Raw genomic sequence first — 25604 nt, 5'->3', positions numbered from 1 at the left:
GCTGAAAAAATAGGAAATCTATTATACATACCGTGGAGAAACCTACCATCCTTCGTGTATCTCATCAAGTTACTAAACTGAGCTTCATTTAGCCCTGGATTATCACTGCTACTATTCCTTTCGGGGCTGGATGAAACTAGATGCACTATTGTTACAAATACGTTAACTAACAAAAATGTTAGCTTTAATTTCTGTTGAACTTGGGAAGACATTAGTTTCACGGGTGAATCTACTCAGCAATGTTAATTGAGGATGATCGTGTACCACTTTGAGCAACGAACTATGCAAACTGTTCATGCTCGAGTTAACAGTGAGAAATGATTAATGTCTGCTCAGCGTGAGGATTCATTTTAAAATTGAAAACACAATACAAACTTTATTACTTCTAGTTTCATATTGTTCATGTATCCTTTGTTTTGATCTCGACTTGTAATCAGCGTTGAGCAAATGAAGATCGAATATTTTTTAACAGTGAGAAATGATCAATGTCTGCTTAGCGTGAGGATTCATTTTAAAATTGAAAACACAATACAAACTCTATTACTTCTAGTTTCATATTGTTCATGTATCCTTTGTTTTGATCTCGACTTGTAATCAGCGTTGAGCAAATGAAGATCGAATATATGACATACAAACTCGTTTCGAAGCAAAATTGTTTCAAATATGAATTAGATGGCTTATGGTATTCCAAGTAAAACATTCACCGTTGGGTATTAACTACAGATACGAGCCGGGAATTGTTCAAAATTTTCATTTCTGTGTGAAAAAGAAACACAAGAAAGCAGCTGTTTAAATGAAAATTATTCAGTGTTTAAGATAATTTGGAGTCAGCAAAATCATAGTTCTAATTTTACTGAAAATTGCGAAATTGTTGTAAGTTGTTTCTCATTGTCATATTGCAAAAACAAATACCTTTTCATCAGACTTGTAATTAATCTTACTCAGCTTAATTTTTTCGCCGATGGGAATAAACCAGTCTGATACATGCAACATGCACAGAAAGCGCATTAAATGTTGTTGTCTCATTCAGCGTCAAACAATGCAGTGAAGTACTTCCCCAAAGACGCCACAATTATTTAAGTCAACACATTAAATTTATCTTTTCTTCATGCAATATCCGATCATATACGGTGATTCAACTATTACCAAGAGTTCGATCAACTGGTTTTAACTTCAAAATTCACCTGCCTCGTTACTAAAATTTATCATGTAGTGTAAGTTGGTATTTTACAAATCCCCCTTTTTTTCCATCTGTTTGTACAATTAATCAGGAGGTTCAGAGCCTTGCATGTTTCCTTCTTGGAACGCTCTTCACTTTTTCCGAAAAGGCCTGCGGTTTGGAAACATGAACTTTCCCTCCATGTTACTTTTCCTTCTCAAGTTTTGAAATAAGTAAAAAAAAGATTGAAATTTTTACCAGAAGAATATAATCACTTGTTTTTACTTACTTGAGCCAGACGACCTCGAAGTAAACAAATCGTTAATAATAACAATAGCACCTCGACTAGAACCTTGTGTTTCTTATGAATTTCTTCTTCTCTCCAGAAGGAAATTACCCTTCGAAGATAAGGTAAAAATTATGGCATCTACTAAATTTCACGTAATATTTCGTTTTCCCTTGCAAGTCGTGAGAAATAATCAGCACCCTATAGGAACAGCTTGAAACGGCTATCAATACACAAATCTTAATTATCTGAAGCGATCCCAGAAAAAAAAATTTATCCCAAAAGACTAAGAGTCAAGCAACATCTGGCTAAATGTTTCACTACAGGGTGAAAACCTTTGAAAAACTGATGCAATCTGGGCATAGTAGCCACATGTTACCTCATTTTACCTATTACAACCTTTCCTTAGGGGAAATACACTAGTAAGTTTACATTGTGTTCGATAAAACTCATTCATACGAGGAAACAACTGGAAATGGTTGCATTTCATAACTTCATTTTGACTCACTCCATGGGGTTACAACTCATAATAACAACCAACAATAAGCAAACAAAATTCTTTACTACAAATATCAATCATTTACATTTCAAGTGATGTGTAGAAATTTTCCACTTCTGCTTCAGTTAGTGTTTTTCCCACATTTAGTACTAAAATAAGTCAGCATCTGTCTTCTCTTTGCATGTCAATGAAAAAAATTCATGCAGGAATGAGAAAAAATAAACTGATCTTAAAGGGCATTTTTATCAATAAGCAATGAACTTGTCCTTAAAAGCGCTACAAATTCCGAGGAGATAAGTCAGAAAAAAATCCATATTCTCATATTCATGATTCGAATTTGCATTTCAACTTTAAAAACGGAAAAGTTATTCTGATCCTTTTGCTTAGAAATTAGGAATCTCGTTCACAGCTGTTGCTACGCTGTTGTTGAATACACTTGCCGATTCACTGGCGACATTGAGGACTACAGATCTGCTGACCCTGTCTTAGCAACTTTACAAAAGGCTGACAGAGATTCGCTTCGTAAAATATGATTTCTTCGGTCAACACAGCACTTTTTTCACAGACTCGTTCCCAATTCTCTTTATACCGAAAACGGCCAGGATGAGCGGCACGGAAACGCAAGCTGCGTGAGGAGAAAATGAAAGAGACAAAGACCTCTTCCCATCACTCATTCCTCCCCTATTTTGATCTACTGCACCAGGCGTGGACGACTGGAGACGAGTCAGTTTTCAACTGTCACTGAGTACAACGATACTGAATAAATGCATAAATGCAATACTTACTATTAACTGTAGTCAAGCCTTTGATAACACAATACATTTTGTTATGAAAAAAAAGAGAAAGAAAAAGAAAGAGGAGGGAAGGGTTTTAAGATTGTTGCATCTGGAACTGTCAAAACTGAACTATTTTTCATGCCGTTCTTCTGATACTTTAGGACTCAACTGTACTCAACGTATTACTTACATATAACAGCTGCGACGAAGACCTTTGCTAGGTAGTGTCATGCACTTTTGGAAAAGGTTTTATTCGAATATCAAATAAGTTAATGATTAAGTTAATGATTGTTATGCAAACACAAGTTTCCTATCTTGGAGGAAACGCATCACTATCTCCATAAGGGTGGGGGGGGGGGGGCTATTTATTATTCCTGATTATTTCCTTAAAAGTTCTCAACGTTGTCTCAATGGCATTATGAGCTACACTCCCTTATTACAAAGAGAACAAAATTACGTAAATGTTATGGCAAACCTCCTAAACTTGGAGTTCACACGCACACCGTAACTTGAGAGGTGAATTATCTCTGCCAAACCTGCCATACTTCCTATTAAAACGGTTAATGTTCTCCACAAAATTAATACACTTTACAGGGGTAAATTTGACTTAACTCTTAACCCAGCCTAGGATTTAACAGCAAATAGTCCGATCGCCATTAATCGATTATTTGTGATTTAGTTGAGGGGAGAGGCCCCCTTGTTGGTCGTGCAAAATATTTTGGACCTGTCTATCGCCCGTGTTAGCTTTGTTATCACTATTACGCGCATTGAATTTCGCAATGAATGCCACAATCAATTTGAATTTCATTCCCAAATCACACTCGTCATCTAAATACACCATATATCAGGTGCTATTCCTTTCTTTTAGAGGGTTGCGTTGGCGTTTCCATGACTACCATCCCTAAGGGTCCATGCATTTGTTCTATGGTTCACTGTTCGGTTGATGATGCAAGCCCAGTCTTCTTCTCACATGAGTGTCATCCGACTGAGAAAATAAAAACAGTTGAGAAAAAAATCAGTCAAGATAAACCTTACAATGGTTATGTAAGGCGTATTTTTTAGTGCTTAAAACCATAGCTAAACTTAAGAAAGAACGACAAGAAATCAAGTCAAATGAAAGCATAAAACCACTCAGAGCCAGGAAACCGCTTCCGTTTGTACACTGACGCACTGCAGTATCTACTCGCACATAAAAAGGACTATATCGGCTTCAAGATGATAACTTAGGAGCTGTTACGTGAAACTGATAAATCTACCGTACACGACACTGACGTCTTTAACCCTTTCACTCCCAAGATCTCATTAGTAATTCTCCTTGCTGTCTGCCATATAGTTCTTGTGATGTAAGTTTGGAGAATTGGGTATTGGATCAACTAGTAATCTCTTAGTTAATATTTTTTTTATTCTCATCACTTTTCTACTTGATATTGTATTAATATTTTAAGGAGAAATTCTGTCTTGGTCACTCATGGGAGTTAAAGGTTTAAGCAAAACTATGAAACTTACATCATATCCAGCCTCTTCGCGCCGAACAACTTGGAATTGAGCCGTCTTAAGGGCCAGTAAATCTTCGTGTTCTGACAGAGAACCTGTTCTTGGTCTGACACGAACAAGATTCTCTTCTTCTTCATCGTACTCGTCGTCCTCCTCCGAGGCCGAGTACATGTGGTGACCGGGTGGGGAACTGGAACCTAGCAGTTCATCCGAGGATGAGAATGGTAACCACTCGTGAGTGTACGGAGGTTCAATCCGGGATATCTGCTCCGCCAAGTTGGTGAAGGTACTGTGCTCTGACGCCTTCGAAAACAATTCAAAGAGCATGTTCAAAACTAGTTCTATTGTGTCAAGTATGCTTCAGAGAGAACAAAACGGTGCCTAGTCTTCTTCATCGCCTGGAGAAGACTAGCAGTATGCAGTCGAAACGTCGCGATCTACATCACACGTGACTACATCGTGAGACAAACGAAAAAACTTAGCTTTTATTGTTATTCACCATGATGAATAATCACAACCTTTTCTACGAAAATATATCCTAATGATCAAATTTAGCCCCATTGAATATACAAGGTAATAGGGTTAGAACGATGCATTGCCAGCATTTGAACTCTTTATCAATGTAAGAACAATTTGTTTCTTGACATTTTTGCTACGGTTACGTATCAATAGTATCACGCCCTGCCGTGCGAGATAATTTTTTCCAGTTTGATTTCTTACCTTCCCCACAGGTTGCCCAGTAGCATACGCGTGGGTCATGTGACTCCTAGATGGATGCTCTCTGAAGATATCGGGTAATTTGTTTCCTCTGACCCAGCCTTTGAAAACAGTCTTACCGTGATGGTATCCCACATCCTGCAGAGAAAATTCAATGAAACAACAACAATCAGGGAGATGAGAGCTTAATTGGTAGAAAATAACAAGGTAATGAAACGTTTTTGATGCATCAAATTCAACTCACCACTATCTCATCGAAGCGGCCGAACTCCAAAGTCTTAAATCTGTCAAACATTAATCAAATCAATCTATCAATTCAGCCGTCAAACGAGAAAGTAAGCAAGCAAGCAAGCACACAATAAATCATTCAACCAATCGAAAAATTAGTCACCAATCAATTAATACACCAATCAGTCTGTCCATCAGTTGCAATCAATAAATCAGTCAGTCAAATAGTCAGTGAGTCAGCCAGTCAGTCAATCAGTCAGTCGCCAAGTCAGTGAGGCAGCCAGTCGTTAGGTGAGTCAGGAAATCAGTTGATTACTCAATTGGTCAGCTTCAGTCAGCCTGTCCACCAGTCAGTTTTGACTCATTCGATCAATCAAACAGCTCAGTCGCACATTATCGATCACCGACAGAGAAACCTCGATGCACTTTCATGTACTGCACGGACCCTAACACCATATCTGACTATTCTTTCCAAGTGTTTTGAATTGTGTGAAGGATTCTGCATAGACATACCTGTCGATTGGCGGTCTTATGTATTCACAGTAACTGCTCTCTTTAACTTCCGCTAATTGCCTAACACAAGATACATAGGCTAAACGGGACTGGATTTCGGCCATGTCTGGAATCTTTCGAAGTGAAAAAAATTAAGAGCATATTGCATTGAATATCAAACAACAAAAATCGCTTCTCGTATAATTTCACCAACCTTGACAGTTTCAGCAAAAGGATTCCATTTGTTCCACAGAAGCCACCAGCCTGATAACTGATCGCCATAGTTCGTGAGATCATCGGGATCTTCCGATCCTACGTCGATTGCTATGATCGTCTGTGCTCCCATTGTCTTCATTACATCCGCTACAAATTGAAATAACACGTGAATCGGCTGTAAATTTGTCTATTTGTTTATTTTGCCATTTTGTAATTATAACGTGGCGAGGAAACTCGTAGAAAAACCGAGAGGTTTATGCGAGCTACAGGCTCCTCAAAAAACATAACAGGAAAAGTGGTTTAATTAAAATGGTAACACTTGCTCACCGGGTAAATTATTGACGTATCCACCGTCCAGTAACAGATGTCCGTCTTTGGGATCACAAAGTGGTGGTAGATAACCCGACAGAGACATACTAGCACGAACGTAACGCCATAAACAGCCTGTAAAGGGAAGAGGCTGTTACGTTAAATTCATTCCCTTCGAATATAATTTATAAGAGGATTTTTGAAGTAAGTAGTTCAATTTTGTTAACCAAATGACTCCTCATCTCAGAGGAACTTAAATGTTGAAATAAAAAAGGGAAGACCCACTTGGTTGTAAAGGATCGGTGCCGCAAAATTGGCAACGGTTTAGAGCATTTACTACATTCACATTTCCGACGATTTTGAATTCCTCTGCACTGGGAATTGGCCTATATTTTGAAAGCACAAATTTCATTGTGTCACATAAAAAACAAAAGGAAAAAGGAAAGAGAGAAAAATTAATAGGGTAGTCTTAAATGTGCTTCATGCGGAGTTAATCTGGTTTGGTAGGTTAATTGCGTTTTCATAGGTCGGTAAAGATTTTTCAGAGGGAGTGAGTATTTTTTGTGGTGTGAGCTACATCGCAGAATTAAAGGGTTGAATGATCCAACCAATTGGGATCTGGGTCTGTCAAGAAGCTAAAAAAAAAAAAAAAAAAGCGAAAAAAAAGTTGAATATATTGAAAGATGCGGAATGAGACAAATATAGCGCTACTTACCATCGGTATGTACCCTCATTCTCGAAGACGTTATGTCAGTTGTGATGCAAAAGTATGGCAACAAGAGATCCTGCAAATAAATTATAAACACAGGTCACATTAATGGTAAATTTTCAAAGTCAGTATTGAAGACTACCCGCCAGATATGTCGTGTTTAACTCCACTTTCCTCTACGTGATTATGTGTTTGTTTACAAAGAACATCAGTTTGTTTTGCTGTTATTCTTTCTGTTTAAGAGTTACTCGATAGGTAAAGAATAATCTCTTACCATACAGTTTGTATGCAGTTAATTATCACGATAATACAATCAAGTTATCTTTTTCTTTGTACCTCTATTTGACGCTCTCCAAAACTACTTCTAATGCTCGCGTTAAATCCACTTCCTGCAATAGAAGAAAGGATAAATGGCTGCATTACATCAAACTAATCTTAAAAGAAATACAACAACAACAAACCAATAAAATATATAAAATGGAAAAAAAAAATTTAAAAATGTCAAAAGATATCAGGCTCAGTCTTTTCTCAGATTCAAATTAAGTGTACTACATGAAAAATCTCACCAGAAAACATGGAGGTGAACGGATACGTTAGATCAAGGATCTTCTTAAATAAGGACGTCATGTCCTGCAAAGTGTAAAGAGAGTAACATTGTCTTGTTAGCAAACAACCCACAGATCAGCCTGGGACTCGTAACGCTTTCCTCCCTCAGGGTATGGCCGAGTTACGAGCCTTGGAGAAGGTGGTTGTTGAACCAATAAAGGTAGGAATTTGTACGAATAGCTCTCGTTTGTTTAGTCTTAAGACTAAAACTAACTCAAAGTGAATAGACAAAGTTTAATGCGAATTTCTTCACAGCTTACTACACCAAACCTTTAGGTTACAAATCACGTTGTAAGGAAAAGATGGTCAATCCTTATATGTCTATTTGGGTTTCACTCAAGTGTTGCTCTACAAGTTCTTACCATTGACCACTCGCGGACCTTCTGACACATCCTATTGACGTCAGCAGTCTCGGCGTATGTTGCACCGACAAAGGATCCCATGCTGGTGCCACCTACCATGTCTATAGGTATACCTACAAGAAAAGCATACATGACTGAGATACATCTGATGTCAACTCCCGATTCAGAATATTTGGATATTGCAACTGTTTGTGATCTCAGGGTATAGAGTCCCAGAACATAAGCCGAAAGGAAATTAAAGCAGTTACGGAAAGGATGCACAACTTTTCTTAGGTGGTTTAATCCCTTTATACTATTACATCAGTATGCATCTTCTCCATACTGTTCTCTATACATTTCCTTGGGCGTTGACAAGGAGAATTGTTTAAAAATCAAAAGTTTACTTAAATGTTGATCATTTCCTTTATTTTCGTAACCTGAAAGTGTGATTCGGTAGTGACAAAATACCCGACAACCAAGCTTTCCAAAGCCTACAGAAATTCACAGCGTAACATCTTTCACAAGTTTTACTACGCTTTTTCTAACTTAAAAGGCTTTTTAATAGAAGGTAGAGAAAGGTACTGTTCGTCTTGTCACAATTGAGCTCAAAGTTTATCATCTTTGCTATAACATTTACACATACGACGCTTTTAACATCACTGATCGGAGTAGTGTACAGTTTATCACAACTGAATTTAGGAATGGCCTAGGTCGTCGCCGAGCTCTCTGTTGCTCAGTAGTAGAACACTGGTCGGGGAAATACAAAGATCTGGGATTCGAGCACTAGGAGCAACATCTTCCTTCTTTATTTTAAGACCGAGCTCAAAATTAATTATCTATCTCAAGAGATCTATCTCTAAGAGTCCACATACATGTAAAGAAAAACGTATAAAGCAAGTGAAAGGTCTAACCTGCTTCCTCTAATGCTTTGATGACTCCAACATGAGATAATCCCCTAGGAAATAATAAATTCTTAGGTTAAAGACATTTATATAAGGAAAAAAAGCTGCATACTCCGGTCTCTCTCTTAGACCGATGTGCGCTTTTGGACTCTGGAAGCCAGGTTAAAGTATTTATTTCGGTACTGATTGCTGCCCTGTGTTATCAAATATCTTGATGAATGCATTTTCCTTAACTTTTATTCTTAGGAAGCATCGAAAAAAATCCTAAGGTTGACGAACCGAAAAGTAAAGCTCAAGTGCTATAATCACCTCACACGAGATGGCTTATGAAAGATACGACGTCTTCCTCGACCAGAGGAGGCGCGCGCAACCCTGTTACCCCCCCGAACAAATGTACTACTATTAGGAAATCCTCAAAGAAAAAGTAATTTGTACTATAAAATTTTACCTGGCTCCGCCTCCTCCGAGAATTAATCCAATGGAGGTCCCTGTAAGCCTTCGCGCAAGTCGGGAAAAATCAGAATTTCTGAGAGTAAAATAAAAAGAAATTAACCCAAGTTGTTAAGAGAAATTTTAGTTTATCTTATCAGGAGATTGAAAGTTAGGGCACATTCGCAATCAGCTTTAGGCTCGAACATAAAGTCAGATGAGGATAGTTGGATTTCCAACAAAGAGATTAATGAGTTCAAAGAAAAATTTTTCTCTTGAGAGTCGAAAGTATTTAGAGATTGCATAGGTTTTGCTATGCTTTGCTCACCTCTGTCATTGGTATGCAAATATCGCACCATCTTCCCATACAATCAGATTTAAAACTTAAACCGACAGCTGAATAAAGGGGGTAAGTTTCTAACTAAACTGTGATGCTGCGTCGGTGGGAGAGGGCCAAGGTAATTTAGTGTTATCAACTGAATTGCAACGTAAATTAGCCACCGGAAAGAGTTTTAAAGCCGACGTTTGATGCGTTAGTCCTTCGTCAGACCGAATGTCATACGCTCTTACGAAGGGCGAACGCACGTCAGCTTCAAAACTCTTTATGGTGGCCAATTTATACGTTATCAACTCAGTTGATAATACTTAAATATTCCGTTGAACCGATGGCGACTGGATGAAGTGTGTTTTCTCGTGTTTGACTCCGGTTACGTGCGTTAGCTTTAAGAGCTCATTAGCTCCTCGTGATACTTTTAATTGTCCTACTTTGACGTGATCGCTTGGCATTCTGGTTTAACGAGCCTCAGTCAAAACGCGTTCTCACTGTAATATCGAGGTAGAGCAACACTCACCTTTCTGGTAATGGGTACGCTGCAGGATTTTGTGCATACTAAAATGAAAGAAAAAACATAAATAAATGACACATCAACAAGCAATCAAATCGAAACGGCCATGATACGCTAATAAAATGACTGATGCGGTAGTTTTGAATCCTTCCTACCCTTTCAGACAACGGGCGTCGTCCAAAGATTTTCTTAGCGCATCGAACCTAGAAATAATAAGTAAGTAAGTAATCAATAGGAGTCTAACAATCAACAAGTCGTTAGTCGTCGTCGTTTCTCGTTAGAAAGTGAACTTATACCTCAACTGGTGTACTCCATTGGGAGCTGGAAAAATCTAACGCAAGTAATTATATCTGCGATTGAAAATAAGCGAAAAGGGAAATTTAACTGAGAACTCAAAGTTAAACCAAGCAAACTGTCGAATGCGCAGGAAAATAAGGGAAACGATTCGATTTGTGTAAGTTTTATATTTGATTGGTCGAGAAGACAATGCGAAATTTTTAGGTCATTAAAGAGTGTTGTGAAGTGAGACCAAAGCAACCACGAATTACTTCCTACACTCATTTCAAAATAAATTGCTCTTAAACGTGGTCTTACATGATGATGAGCGCAGATCCAGCCGCGCGCGTTCAACCAATCTACAGTGTGTGAAATTCGGAAACCTTTAGCGCCATCCTCACGGTGTAAGAGAATAAGCTCCTTTTGGGATCGTACACCAATATTCTCCAGCTGTTTTTCAAGCTGAAAAGGGAGGTAAATATAACAGAATGATCACTACGCACTGAAATACGATTAACTCTACGATGTACACGTTAAACAAACAAGCATTTGCCAGCACATCAGAACTTTATATCCTGTATAAGCCTTTAAACGGGAGATTACCCAAGTAAGCATGTGTGTCAAAGAGTTGAATAGTTTGATGCATTTACACTGTTTGTTGCGCCAAAATATAGGACCTTATTTTCACTACTGCTTACGTAATGTTCATTACTACGAAGATCACTTTCACGTTCATTTCTTTGTCCGCAGTTCACATGTATGATCTTCATATCTCTACAGTCATTTTCACACCACTCCACGGGTTTATTTGGAAACCAACATAACGACGAGTTCCAGTTGGCTTGTTCAGTCAGTTGGTAGAGTGCTGCAACAGTATCGCCGCGGTCAGGGTTCAAATCCCGCACAGGTCTTATTTTCACTACTGCTTATGTAGTGTTTATTACTGCGAAGATCGCTTCTATATTCATTTCTTTATCGGCAGTTCTCAAACTCATTAATAATTCATGCTGAGAAAACAAAGGAAATTACAACCGTGAAGGAGATTTGGACATGTGATCTTAATTATCATAAAATCTGGTGACTTTTTGCTTTGATTTTCTCCAAGAATTATTAATGGTTTGAGAAGCTATATCAAACATTCGAAAGGGTGTTTCATCCGATATCCAAACACCTTGAAGTTGGTTAAAAAATACTCGGCTGCGTCTCGTTTTCTCAACCACTTCTTGGTGTTTGGATATCGGATGAAACACTCTTCCTCGTGTTTGATATATTACTTCACATACATGATTTTCGCATATTTGCAATCAATGTGGGCCCTTTAAGTGTTCCGTGAGCCAAACTAAGAAAATCTAAACCGCTAGTCAGAATAAAGGACATTATCTTAGCGAACCTTTACAGGAACTCAAAATATTCACTCTCGACCGGATTTAACCGTGGGTAAACTTGGGTGAGGGAGAAACAACGAGCTTTGGTTTAGCGACACTCGAAAGAAGTACATTCGAAACTCCAAGCTGAATCTGAGAAATGTGTGAAATGGCAAAAGTGGTAAGGTATATATGCTTTATCAGAATAGAAGTTTTCCAAGCAGTGCTTAAAGAACAAAGTGTCCCAAATCAGAGCGCTTTTCGATCGAGTGTGATAAAACCAAAAACCGAGGTTATCACAAGGTTTATCAGAAGAGAGGAAAATATCAGAAGAACTTAACCCTTTCACCCCTAAGAGTGACCAGCATCGAATTTCTCCTTACAATATCACCACTGAATCACACATCAATGTCATGAGAATGAAGGAAATGATCACCAACTAAAGAAACTCTCGATTGTTAGACAAATTCTCCTTGTCAGCACCTTAGTAACTGTACAGAGAGCAGTATGGAGAATGTGAATATTGATGTTAGGGTGTAAAGGGTGAATAAGAACTTAAGGAAAAAAAAAGACTGCCTGACTAGTTTTGGTCGAGAGGGCATCGAGTTTTTTTAAGACAAGTGAGAGGGCGTAGTAAAGAGAAAACGAAGTAGTCCTTCATTATGGTCAAAATTCAATTGAAAATTGAAATATGAGAGGATTAATCGATAAAAACCAAATAAAATTGCTGGAGCTGATACCTGACCAACTGCTGGGCTTCCGTCTGCCACACCAACAATAACAATGGAATCCGCCTGAGAGAGGAAAACAAAATAATACGTTCAATTAAGAAAGGAAAACAAAGAAAAATTATTATTAAATTATGCAATAGAACTTGTACACAACACTTAACGTTTGATGACTGTGCTAGCATTCTTGGCTCATTGTTGTGGCAGAATTTAGTTACAAAGGAGTTAATGCACAGCTCAGTTCGTGGACAACGACCCTCAAATTAACGTGTGAGTAAGCTTTCTCAGAGAGGGTGATTTCCCCCGTTATTTCCTACTCCATCGTAACTTGGACCGGGCTCAATATACATCAAAAAGTAATAGAAAAACTTGATCACTGCACATCTATCTCTGTAGATTCGTTTTTCTATTGTTTAACATTGGCCAATGAGGGAAACTGATGATCTGCTCCCCTACAGATATAAAGGATTTGCTCTTTCACAAGGACCAACTATTCTTTGACGAGAACTGAGTTGAAAAGGAGAGGATGGTAAGAAAGGTTCAATTACAAGCGTAGTTTAGGAACTTTAGGAGAGAGTCTTGCTACTCTTGGGCATTGTCAAACTCTTGAATCTTCATGGCGTCTTTAAGTGTTTAGACTCTAACTTAAGAATGCTTCAAATAATACTGTTCGCCATCGACTGTCGCTCAGTTAGTAAAGTATCCCACCGTAAATCTGTGACGATCCGAGTTCAGACTCCTCAATGAAGACTCAGGTCTTTCCTTCTTATCCCAAGCTCGAGTATTATGCTTAAAATCTTTCTTTAACCGTTTATAAAATTTCACGAAGGCCTGAAGTGTTGGTTATACTACTGCTGAATAATTGAGTACTTTACTTACAGGAAAACATATAAACAAAGAGCATATCAAATCTTGTCGTTCCCTTTTGACCCAGTGTTACGTCTTGCGCAGCTAGATGTATCCTGCCAGCACTAATTCTGTTGGGTGTGTTCAAGCGACCCAGCAAGATGTAAGCTTATTACAAAAGAAACATGTTTTTATTTACATTTCTACCAGGTGGCACGAAAATTTAAAGACTCTCTGAATCTCCTCTGGTGATTTCGCTCCTCTTTGTCCTCATCGCATTTCCAACAATGGATTCTAAGCCTGCGAAGTGGGTGCCACTCAACGAAGAGGTAAGAATTCTAACCACCGTAGACTGTCCTTAAATTCATCTCATAAGACCGAGCTAGACCGCTGTTTGGACTTGTTTCTCTTGGTGGATGTTAAATACTTTTTTCTTTATTGGAAACTTCTGCAGTGTGGAAGCCCATGATGAGTTTAGACCTCCCACAGGCAAACGTATCGCTGATATAAATTTCAACACTGTGGAAGACCAAAATAAGTTCCGTCCTCCTAGAAGCAAATGCAATGCTGGCATAGACTTCAACACTAAGGAAGATTAAGATGAGTTTCGGTCCTCCAATAGAACCCACAAACGAAAGTAAGATGATGTTTTAAAGAGGTTGCAAATAGAATTTTCTAACGATAATCACATCATCTTAAAGTAGCATCACGTACACAAAGTCATGTTTTTTTGGGATAGTTTTTATGTTTCTGGTGACCGCTGAAAGAAACACGAGTTAAGTCCTTCCGTAGGCAAACGCAGCGCCGTCATAGACTTAAACACTATAGAGCGCCAAGATAAGTTAATTCCTCACCAAGAAAAATCAGTGCCAACATCAACTTTAACACTGTGCAAGACTAAGATAAGTTATTCTTCCCCCGGGCAAACGCAGTGCTGGCATCAACTTCAACACTGTGGAAGAGCGAGATAAATTTCTTTCATCCGCAGGCAAACGCAGTGCTGGCATCATCTTCAACACCGTAGAAGACCAAGATAAATTTCTTCCTCCCGCAGGCAAACGCAGTGCTGGTATCATCTTCAACACAAACACTGCATCGATTCCCAATATTCTCAGAAATGCTCTATTGAATTTGCGTCGGTTCATTGACTTATTCCTTGTTTAAGTTTTTAAGACGCTTGTCGAACTTCCATTGAGAGTTCTTGTGAAGTTTTCAATATTTTTCAAATTGCCAATTTCCAAGATTTGAAGCCATTTGCTGAACTTCAGTTAAGTGTATGGGCAAAGTGTTCACTTTTCTTAATACTAATTCATGTCAAGTTTTTTTAACAATTTTAATTAGCCATGCCATCAGTCACGCCACTATTCAAATTCTTATGAAGGCGCTTACGGTTCTTTTCCAACCCCTGTGACCACCATTGTAATTAAGTGTCTATTTTGGAAGAATACTATTTTCAACTTCAATTCTAAGCTAAAACCGTTCGGACGAAAAATCAACAAAAACTTATCATTACAAGTAGAGGAGGAGTTTCTAAAGAAAGTTTCTAAAGAAACTGAAGTACTGCGTCGGTGGGGGGCGGGGGGGTATGACAAGATAATTCGGTTTGATCAACTAAGTTGATTTTTAATGCAAATTGACCACTGTAAAGAGTTTCTACGGCTAAAGTTTCAAGCGTAAGCCTTTCGTTAGCCATTCGCTCATTAAAAGCGATTTGTTCAAAGCCTGTGTCAGTGACATCGCCTTTAGGTAAAGGAGCAATTTGTGTTCAGTTTTCTTAATACTAATTGTGGTCAAGATATTTAAAAAAAATTTTAATTAGCCATGCCCTCAGGCACGCCACTAGAAGCTGCGGCTAAAGTTTCAAGCGTTAGCCTTTCGTTAGCCATTCGCTCATTAAAAGTGATTTGTTCAAAGTCTGTGTCAGTGACATCGCCTTTAGGTAAAGGAGCAATTTGAAAATGTCTTAAAACTACCCTCCAAAACTGAGTCACGCTTGCAATCTCATTTCTCTGTCACAGAAACTTCATTTTTGTATAATTACCCTAACAATGAACACCAGTCAGGGGTGGCCAAAATGTGATCACTTACGGTCTCCAATGCAAGTGTCCCTCAGACAGCTCACATCATTTAAGAATCCACTTCCATAGTTTTCTGATGATATCTTATAATAGAACACCGAAACTTATATTGACAATTCAGACCTTAAGACTCTTTCAAGTTCAAGGCCGGCCGGGACTTGAAAAACATTTTAGCATATTAGGTATGTTAAATTAAAAACCATGTTAAATAAACAAAAATTACAATATCATTGAACCAGAGCGAGAACACTCCCTTTAGTCTTCTTCCAGCGTTATTTGGTCCCGCTACGCAACGCGAGCGTGTTTCTCTCCTGCACATGTAAAGACTTTGTTCTCTCACAAGGACCAAATATTCGTCGACGAGAACTGAGTTGAGATAAAATTTTAGCTAGAAGCTTTGAAGTACAGGATCGAAAGGTAAGAAAGGTTTAATAACAAGCATAATTTGGGAAGTTTAGGAGATCATCGGCTCATGGGCATCGTCAAGCTCTTGTATGTTCATGACGTCTTTAAGTGTTTCGACTCTAACTTAAAAATGCTTCAAACAATACTGTTCGCCATCGACTATCGCTCAGTTAGTAAAATATCCGAAAACCGTGACGGTCCGGCCGGTTCAGAATTCTCAATAACTACTCAGGTCTTTTCTCCTTGTCCTAAGCTCGAGCATTATGCTTAAAATCTTTCTTTAAACGCTTATAAAATTTCACGAAGGCCTGAAGGCCTTGTCGTGTCACGGCTGAATGACTATATAGTTAAGTTACATGAAAACTAATTAACAAAGAGCATATCAACTCTTGTCGTTCCTTTTGACACAATGTTGCGTCTTACGCGGCTAGATGTGTACCGCCAGTAGTAATCCTGTTGAGTGCGCTCAAGCGACCAAGCGAGATGTAAGCTCGTTACAAAAGAAACGTGTTTTTATTTTCATTTGTACCAGGTCGCACGAAAATTTAAAGAAATGAAGTTCCCTTTGGTGATTTCGCTCCTCTTTTTCCTCATCGCAATTCCAACAATGGATTCTAAGCGTTCGAAACGGGCATCACTCAACGAAGAGGTAAGAAATCTAACCACCGTGGACTGTCCTTAAATTCATCTGGTAAGATCGCTGTTTTGACTTGTTTCACTAGAAAGATGCTTTATAGTGTTAGAAATAATTTCCTAACACTCGTCGTTCAGTTGACTATTTCTTTTATTCTCTCTTTTATTACGCAAGTCAATACAACGGGGACTGGCTCTGGTCTCTCTAGGAAAGTGTGGGTCACCGCATATAAAGTTGACGCTTACTGTGCTGTCAATCTCTAACCTTCGTCATACTTTTAAACTTAACTAGCGAATCACGCTAGCTACAAAGATCGGAGTTCGCATACTAAGTAGATACCTTCGCGATGTTTACGCTTTACAAAATGACTTTCTACCTTAAATTTCTTAGTCTTACGGTCAAGGTTGAGCGAAACAAAAACCAGATTGATAATAAAAAAATTATAATAAACTTACTAACAGAATTAAAATCAAAGTTGAGGAAATATCCTGAGAGAAAATGGTCCTCGAAGACTGTCACATAACGACAGAACAAACAGAAAATTCGGAGAAGAAAGGGCGTACCCAAGGTACCGCCCCCAAAAGAGCTACGTGCTATGCGTATAAATTACCTGATTATAAATTCAGTGCGGAAGATGAAAAGTACTACATGTTTACACCTTAAGTCACCTCTAAGTAAAAGAGGTGTCGAGCGTGCTAAATTATACCAGTAAGATAAGACCGCCAAAAGGAATAAGAAATGATCAATTGGCTTATTATAACTTTTACTGTGTGGCTTGTGCTAATATATTATTTCCATTCATTTCCAACGTTCGAATAAGTCAAAAAACACCATGGAAGACCAAGATAAGTTAGCTCCTCCCCAAGGCAAACGCAGTGCCGGCATGGAATTCAACACTGTGGAAGACCAACATAAGTTCCATCCTCCCACGCAGGGAAAACGCAGTGCCGGCATGGACTTCAACACTGGGGAAGACCAAGATAAGTTCGGTTTTCCCCCGGGCACACACAGTGCTGGCATCAACTTCAACTCTGTGGAAGACCAAGATAAGTTTATTCCTCCCCCAGGCAAACGCAGTGCTGGCATTGACTTCAACACTGTCGTAAGCAAACATAAGTTTCGTCCTCACCCAGGCAAACGCAGTGCCGGCATGGATTTCAACACTGTGGAAGACCAAGATAAGTTCGGTTTTCCCCCGGGCACACACAGTGCTGGCATCAACTTCAACTCTGTGGAAGACCGAGATAAGTTTATTGTTCCCCCGCCCCCGCAGGGAAAACGCAGTGCTGGCATCAACTTCAACTCTGTGGAAGACCAAGATAAGTTTATTCCTCCCCCAGGCAAACGCAGTGCCGGCATGGACTTCAACACTGTTGAAGACAAAGATGAGCTAATTCCTCCCTTGGGCAAACGCAATGCTGACATCAACTTCAACACTATGGAAGATTAAGATGAGTTTCGGTCCTCGGTGACAGTCCGCAAACGAAAGTAGGATGATTTACAGAAGTTTGAAAGAAAATTTGCGAATGATAATCGCATCATCTTAATGTAGAAGGATAGCATATCTTGTACGCAAAGTCATGTTTTTAAGATAGTTTTTGTTTCTGGTGAACGCTAAAAGAAACACAAAAATGTGCATATCTAATTAGGTGAGAACCGAGGATAAGCCGAAATTACAAACTTTTTAAAATTTTTCCCGTAATTGAGTTGATGGAACCTTTAACTATTTTCCCTTAAACTTCTTCATCCAAGAGAGTTTCGCAAAAACAAATAAAAATCGATTGCTTGGGACTGACTATCATTTCTCAATATTCTCACAAATGCTCTATTGAATTCTTTGTGACGGTTCATTGAATCATTCCTTGTTTACTTGTCCATGTGTCTATGAAATATAAACTTCTTCAAGTTTTTGAGACGCTCGTCGAACTTCCATTAAGAGTCCTAGTGAAGTTTTCAATATTTTCCAAATTGCCAATTTCCAATATTTGAAGCCATTTGCTGAACGTTAGTAAAGGGTATCGGCAAAGTGTTCAGTTTTCTTAATACTTACTGTGGTCAAGATGTTTTAAAAATTTTAATTAACCATCCCCTCAGGCACGCCACTAGAAGCTGCGGTGTCATTTCACACACTGCCTATTGTTCAACTTGTCATTTTATCATTCCCGTGCGTCAAAGTCAGTTCATGTTTTTCGCTGGGAGTCACATTCACCTGACCTTCGCAGCTTCTAAAAATTTCAATAGCTTTTAATTTGCTTAATTCTAATTCCTATTAAGGTGCTTAAGGTTTTTTACCAACCCCAGTGACCACCATCGTACTTCAGTGTCTATTTCGGAAGAATACTAATTGCAACCTCAATACTAAGCTAAAAACCGTTCAGACTTCAAACTGAAAACCTGCCAGTGCAAAAGTTGAATAAAAATCAACAACATCTGATTCATTAAAAGTAAAGGAGGTACGTTTCTGAAGAAACTGAAGAACTGCGTCGGTGGGAGTATGACAAGATAATTCGGTTTGATCAACTAAGTTGATAAAAGCTAGGGGAATGACGGGTTGAGCACTTAATACAGGCTAACCACTGAGTACAGGGTGACCACTGAATACAGGGTGACCACTGAATACAGGGTGACCACTGAATACAGGGTGACCACTGAATACAGGGTGACCACTGAATACAGAGTGACCACTTAATAAAGGGTGACCACTCAATAAAGGGTGACCACTGAATACAGGGTAACCACTTAATACAGGGTCGCCACTTAATACAGGGTAACCACTAAATACAGGGTAACCACTTAATACAGGATGACCACTTAATACAGGCTAACCACTGAATACAGGGTGACCACTGAATACAGGGTGACCACTTAATAAAGGGTGACCACTCAATAAAGGGTGATCACTTAATAAAGGGTGACCACTCAATAAAGGGTGACCACTTAATAAAGGGTGAACGCTAAATACAAGTTCCACAGAATAGGACTAATATAAAAAAAAACGCCTTTTTTACCATTATCTATATACCTTTTTTTTCGATTTTCTATAAGACCACATTAGCGTTTTAAATGGTTATATATAAATAAATAAAATAAAAAATTTCTTTCCGACATTCTACCTGTCTTATACAGCGTTTTGTCCAGGCAGACATAAATGTATCAGCTTGATACAACACAATACGATGAAGATCCTCTTGTTGTCCAAGCCAGCTGGACAAACGGTACTCATTCATGCTAGGAACACAAAACAGAAGAAGGTTAAATAATACGCAAAAGGAAATTCTACTTTTAATAATAACATTTATTGGGCCAAATTTCTATTAGCACGATTCCTTTCCAACGCAGCACTCAAATACATAAAAGATTTCCTCAGAAAAAAGTCGCCCTTTCCGAACGGCGAAATGAAAATTTTTGAACAAAAATACTTGTGTGATAAGAATACATGAAAGTCATATATTTGTACTGCGGAAAATACATTTTAAGCAAATGAAGATCATCGCAGTATATACTCAACTTAAGCAGTTGAGAAATAAGGCCTGAAAAAAATTCAGGCCTGAACGGGAATCGAACCCATGACCTCTGCGATACCGGTGCAGCGCTCTAACCAACTGAGCTATCAAGCCAACTGGGAGCTGGTCAATTGTGAGTTCGTTATATACCCGTAGATGGTATATAACTGCGATGATCTTCATTTGCTTAAAATGTATTTTCCGCAGTACAAATATATGACTTTCATGTATTCTTATCACACCTTCTCCATCTACGGGTATATAACGAACTCACAATTGACCAGCTCCCAGTTGGCTTGATAGCTCAGTTGGTTAGAGCGCTGCACCGGTATCGCAGAGGTCATGGGTTCGATTCCCGTTCAGGCCTGAATTTTTTTCAGGCCTTATTTCTCAACTGCTTAAGTTGAGTATATACTGCGATGATCTTCATTTGCTTAAAATAAAAAATACTTGTGCAGGGAAAAATGTGGTTAAACCCCCCCTCCCCCCCCCCCCACACACACACACACACACACTCTTTGGGAATTTAATAATTTAGACCAAGAAAGATTAAATTCTACTCCCGCTGCTGTCGTCGATAAACTTTCATTTCCGAATGAAAAAAAGAACGTTTCTTTCTTGAAGAACACACTTGCCACGAAAAAGTTTCCAAGCAGTTCAATACCTGTCCATCGCTGAGCTACCAAGCCTGCTTCGGACCAATGAACTGGTCAGCAACAGGGTGGGGCCTGAAACAAACAAACAAACAAATTCCAAATCAGTAAACCTGCATGCAGGTGAATAACAAACCCACACCGAGATTTTGTGATGGTTTTACACTTTAGAGTAACAGTCTTTCCGGTGTTGACCCTGAAAATCTTTTCTAGTTATTCCTAAAATTTAAAATAACTTTAACCTTTGGAATAAGACCATCTGTATGTAGCAATTCAGTCCACTGGCTTACTTTCTATATGTCACTTCGACCGAGTACCGTAAACCTACAATCAAGGTAATCACACTAGCCGAAAAACATCATAAGCGGCCGATGAGAACTCGATGTAGAACAAGCAAACTGCCTTAAGCGCGGGAAAACAAGAGTGACCATGTCGCGATTGCTTTCAGTTTTGGCGCGAAATTTGCTGTCCAATCAGAGAGTATGGTGGAGCAAAACCAACTTCTCCTTCATTATGTACTTACCGATAGTATGAAGAGCTAAGCTGAGTTCAAATGAGAAGTTTGAGACTGGGACATCCTCTGACGCAGGGATGATGGCAACTGTGCCGAGATTTGAGCCTCCGAATATCTGATTATCAACCGGGAGGTGATTTTCTGCGTATCAAAACGTGTTTACCATATGAGTTGAAAAGAGTATTCCAAGCATCTTACAAACATAGATCTAAAAATGCTTCCTTGAGCGTGTAAAACACCCCTGCACAGCAGGAAGCAAAATCGCTAACCACTAACCAAGACAATCTAAGAACAAGTACGGCAACCATCACGATACGAACACGCAAACGAGTATTCGACCCAACAACGGAGAACGGAACGAAGAGATCAAAACTCGAACGTACAACCAAATCCAGTAAACTAGTGAAGCTGGAAATGAACAAACTAATGCCTCTTTAGGTATTTATTTTTGGTCAAAGCGCCCAAAGAGTTTATTACAAAATCAAAAAGTAACATTCAAGAGTTGACCAGACTGTCCAATCTGCTGAGATGATTAGAATTTGCCGTTGATTAGTAACTTCGGTGCTGTGAACAATACTTTTAACTTTTTTTATCTTCGTTCTCACACGTACGCTTCACAACACAGTAAAGAAGTATCTTCATACCAAGCAATGTTTCGCTTCTTGCGTAACTTCGTCTGTACTGTCCCAGCAGCCGTTCACCAAGTAAATGAATCAGATGAGTAACTACCTGTAAAAGAAAGAGAAACCAAACTGAAACGTTTTTACGATTTCTTTCTTTAGGGGATGATTATAGATCCCACTCGAAAGTAGAAAAAATAGGCATGTTGTTAAGTCTTAGAGGACAGCATGGGCTATAAAGTACATTGCACAGATACAATTGACAGCAGAATAAAACGGTGTTGGTCATTTTGTTTAACGATAATTACAAGTTTACCTGAGGGAAATGTCTTTTGATTGTGTTCAACAACCCATCGGGAAGAACTGCCAGCTCAGTGTCCCTGTGTGTGGAAACATGAAAGACCGGTTATTTCCACGAGGTCTAACCTATACGGCGGCTTTACGCACGCAGTGGGCCTAAGAGATTCTATATAAAAGGGTTGATTTAATTAAATAAATGTCCTTCCACTGTTAGTTTTCGGCTCTCTTAACACTGTTCACAAAAGTAAATGTTCAGCTAAAAGGTTCTGCTCAATCGAAGATGGCTTACAACGCTGTTTTGAGAAACAACGGCTAAATTTTGTTTAAATAACAGGCCCAATGAGCACGAGTTTACAAAATACCTCAGTTGCAGTCTTGAGAGCTATACTGACGGTTTTTATACCTATTGAGCGGTTGCAACTACTAAAAACAACCATCCTTTAATAGATGGTTTGATGGTAAAAATTGATATTGAGGTCAAATCTTCTGCTTGAGCGTAGTCCTGAAAAGGACTGATGCCATTGACAATGTCTGACGACTCGACGACTTAAACGGAAGTCATCATTAAAATAAGGTGACTCCGGTGATGACGGATTAATGTCTGTATCAGTATTGATCCATGACGGATCAATGTCAGAATCTGAGCAACTGCTAAGGTTAGGGGAGGGGTAGGTGCGCAGTTTCTCAAATACTGACATTGATCCATGATGAGTACTGCTCAGGTTGTCGAGACGTCACCCAAACATTTTATGGGCTGATGTCAACCAAACGTCAGACAACATAATTAGAAAACTTATTTTCAGTGACATCCGATTAATAAAAGTACAGATAGCACTTGAACACACTTCATTTATTTTGATCTGTTACATTGGTGAAATAATTTCTTAATGTAGTTCAGTTTTTTGTTTTTGTTTCAATTCTTTTGTTGTATTTGTATTGTATACGATCGCAATCGCTGTCTTCGAAAGGAATTTAGATGTATCTGTAGAAAATAAACAGCCCTTCATGGAATCATACACACAAAAGGATCTACAAACCGAATAGCATGAACTGTTGTCGCCCTCGGAGCTTGTGTCAGCACTTCAACCTATAAACAAGGAATAAACCTACATCATTGACATAAGTATGTCAAAACCGGCAGAGTGGTAAGATTCGTTTTTAACAACATCGACCATGCTATCGATTGAATAGCTTTGCCTGGACTGTTCTAGTACGCGAGACCCTTTATGAAGTTAAATAGGGGGATGTCAGTGGGGTGAACTAAATGTGGTAAAACAACAGAAATTTGAAAGGTAAAAACGCGAAAGTCGGAAATTCTATCAATAAACGAGAGTTTTTTTTCTGCTAGTCTACCAACAACAGCATTTACGATCCCTTTCACCAAAATCAGGAAGAAAAGAGAACGAATCCTTTGAATAGTTAAATGTATCTGGCCTTCGCGTGGGAATAGCGAATAAAACACGTAAAATCGCGTTGAAAACAAATAAACCTATGATGCGATGTTCACGTGATAAAAATTCCTTGGAGTTTTCTAAAGCAGGGAATAATCTAGAAATAGTTTAAAAGGGTTTGAATCTTTGGGATTCACACGGGGCTTTTGAGTCTCCTTGTTCAATATTCACAATCCTATCCATGTAGGTAGAAGAGGCAAATGCCCTGGGAACGAGATTCGTGACAATTGTGTACATGACGTAAGTAGACGATACTCACCACTCCCACCAGTTCTCCGCGGCCAGCCTCGCGATCGAGTTCTCTCTTGCCATTGCTTGACGTCACGACTGAACGAAGGCGGCCATTTAACACAATATAAATACAGTTCGATTGTTCTCCTTGCCTGAAATACAATTTACAGAATACGTGGATTCACTTTCCTTTAAAAGTACGCCAAAGAAATATCGCGGTTTACATAAACTAACAACGCATGCACAGAATCGTGAATACGCTTGCCGACCAAAATCTAATACAGACTGAAAGAAAAAATGCAAGGAAAAATGCAAGGTTAAAAAGGGAGTTTACGCCACAAACTTCAACAGACAGCGAGAGGTCGTTCATCGCGTAACCGAGACTTAAAAAAGTAAAGCAGTAGTGTCGGTCATGAGCTCTGAACACACGTGCTTAATTTAAAAAAAAAAAAACCTGTTATATGCAACAAGTGTACCTGTAAACTGCTCTACCGGCTTCAACATGCATCCAGTCCAAAGCGTAGTCGATTTGTCTCAGGAAAGGAGAAAGATGACCAATAAGGGAATGAGCCACGTTCAGAATGACTCTGGGCTTGTGACGAATAACGCTGAAACACAGAATTAAATCAATCAATGAACCAATCTGTCAATCAATCAGTCAATCAATCAATCAATCAATCAGTCAATCAATCAATCAATCAATCAGGAAGTCAATCAGTCTATCAATCATCAGTTAATCTATCAGTCAGTCAGTCAGTGTAACTGTATAACTGTCTGTCAACCCGTCATTCAGCCGCGAGTATTCTTACTCATTCTCATCTCACGTTTTGAAACGTCCGTTACAACAAAACGAACAAAATTATTATTGAATTAAAAAAAGATTAGATGTTTTTCACTTTAATCGAGTCAAAGTTGGACTTTCATCCTGCAAAGGACCTTTACGCCCTTTACGAGGAACGGATTCGGTGTCATGAAGTAAGGCGCTCTCCATTCGCTATATAACACTGAGTGCCATACCGTCCATTATGCCAATCTTAGAGTGAGGCACTAATGTCGGAACATCATTTAAATGGGAGTAACTTGGCACTTTTCATTATGCTGAGGAAAAATTTCCAACAAGACATTTCTTATTGAAACGACTCGGTGCCCAATAAATACTATCCAGCAAATCTCACTGAAAATTGTACTGTTTAAAATATAAGTGCTGCACTCTTGGAAAAAAGTGTGAGGGCGTAATTTCAGATAAGATTAAAACCATGAATTTTGAGATTGAAATCCCAATGTGTCATCACTCATTTAAAAGCCATTGAGCAACTTTCTCAGAAATTTATTGATCTATTTTAAGCAACACGTTCTCGCGTAAATGTGGGAAGGAAACGCTGGAATATAATCTTTAAAATGGAAAACATATGAAACTAAGTTTTCTTCAAAGGAAAGATTCCAAATATGAATTTTGAGAATAAAACCTCAAAGCAAAACCCTTTCTTTAGGAGCCACTTAGCACGTCGAACTCGTATCTTGTTAACTTTATCGAGTGATCTGTTCTTGTTAAATAAAAAACGAAACACTCGTGTATTTCCATTCGAAAGGAAGAAATATGACACAGTATGTTCTGTTCAGGAAGAAATATGGCTACCTGTGAATTTTCGGAGAGCGAAACCCCAGCAACAACCATTAATGGACATCAGTAGTGTCTTTATCGCACAGCTGGGTTCCTTACTGAGGGCATTTAGGCTGTTTGAACTTAACTGGAAACCAGTGTATGAAAGAGGACAAAAGCATGATGTCCATGTATTGTAGTTACTGCTGATGATGAGAGCAAACTGAAAGGATCAGGGAGCTAGGCTCAGCTGTTAAGGATGTTGAGCAGATTTGTTGTGTTCGAGCACATTGTGCCTAAAAATTTATTTTAGTTTGTTTATTAAATTTTAAACCATTTTACTCCCTAGATCTCAAAAGTAACTCAGTTGTTATTATCAACCATAATTTTCTT

The 25604-nt window shown here is 38.7% G+C and overlaps 2 protein-coding genes across 5 annotated transcripts; one reads left to right on the top strand and one right to left on the bottom strand.

Annotated features, from left to right (window-relative positions):
- Positions 1-1988: 1988 nt before the first annotated feature.
- Positions 1989-25286, bottom strand: LOC149046673 (patatin-like phospholipase domain-containing protein 6). The gene is made up of 26 exons (XM_089202629.1): positions 25248-25286; positions 24088-24254; positions 23640-23763; positions 22967-23016; positions 21946-22009; positions 21654-21738; positions 21019-21150; positions 20507-20570; positions 19453-19567; positions 12389-12442; positions 10603-10746; positions 10164-10211; positions 10015-10052; positions 9183-9260; positions 8744-8787; positions 7854-7966; positions 7452-7515; positions 7222-7274; positions 6892-6961; positions 6195-6311; positions 5866-6014; positions 5673-5785; positions 5176-5215; positions 4935-5069; positions 4227-4517; positions 1989-3705 (listed from the first exon to the last, which is right to left on the bottom strand). The coding sequence occupies exons 1-26, from the start codon at positions 25284-25286 to the stop codon at positions 3643-3645; spliced, it is 2454 nt and encodes an 817-aa protein (XP_089058755.1). The 3' UTR covers positions 1989-3642.
- On the top strand, positions 15558-18130 carry LOC149046674 (uncharacterized). 4 transcript variants are annotated; one of them, XM_089203817.1, is made up of 4 exons: positions 15558-15717; positions 16238-16354; positions 17160-17249; positions 17319-18130. In XM_089203817.1, the coding sequence occupies exons 2-4, from the start codon at positions 16259-16261 to the stop codon at positions 17787-17789; spliced, it is 657 nt and encodes a 218-aa protein (XP_089059943.1). In that variant the 5' UTR covers positions 15558-15717; positions 16238-16258; the 3' UTR covers positions 17790-18130. The 4 variants fall into 4 exon arrangements, with proteins under 4 accessions (XP_089059943.1, XP_089059945.1, XP_089059941.1 ...); XM_089203819.1 differs by lacking the exon at positions 16238-16354; XM_089203815.1 differs by having other exon boundaries at positions 17160-18130.
- Positions 25287-25604: the final 318 nt, after the last annotated feature.

This window comes from Pocillopora damicornis, chromosome 4 (assembly GCF_964200805.1).
Source record: "Pocillopora damicornis chromosome 4, jaPocDami1.2, whole genome shotgun sequence".
Classification (NCBI taxonomy): Eukaryota; Metazoa; Cnidaria; class Anthozoa; order Scleractinia; family Pocilloporidae; genus Pocillopora; species Pocillopora damicornis.
This window is presented reverse-complemented; position numbering and strand designations above follow the sequence as displayed.

What these genes read in the sequence shown, in the direction of transcription:
- LOC149046674 (XM_089203815.1), top strand. Translation starts at nt 16,259, where the DNA reads ATGAAGTTCCCTTTGGTGATTTCGCTCCTCTTTTTCCTCATCGCAATT. An exon ending in GGGCATCACTCAACGAAGAG is followed by an intron (nt 16,355 to 17,159) that starts GTAAGAAATCTA and finishes CGTTCGAATAAG; the next exon opens with TCAAAAAACACCATGGAAGA.
- LOC149046673 (XM_089202629.1), bottom strand. Translation starts at nt 25,286, where the DNA reads ATGGTTGTTGCTGGGGTTTCGCTCTCCGAAAATTCACAG. An exon ending in TCAAAAGACATTTCCCTCAG is followed by an intron (nt 21,739 to 21,945) that starts GTAAACTTGTAA and finishes TTTCTTTTACAG; the next exon opens with GTAGTTACTCATCTGATTCA. An exon ending in GCGAAGAGGCTGGATATGAT is followed by an intron (nt 3,706 to 4,226) that starts GTAAGTTTCATA and finishes TTATTTTCTCAG; the next exon opens with TCGGATGACACTCATGTGAG.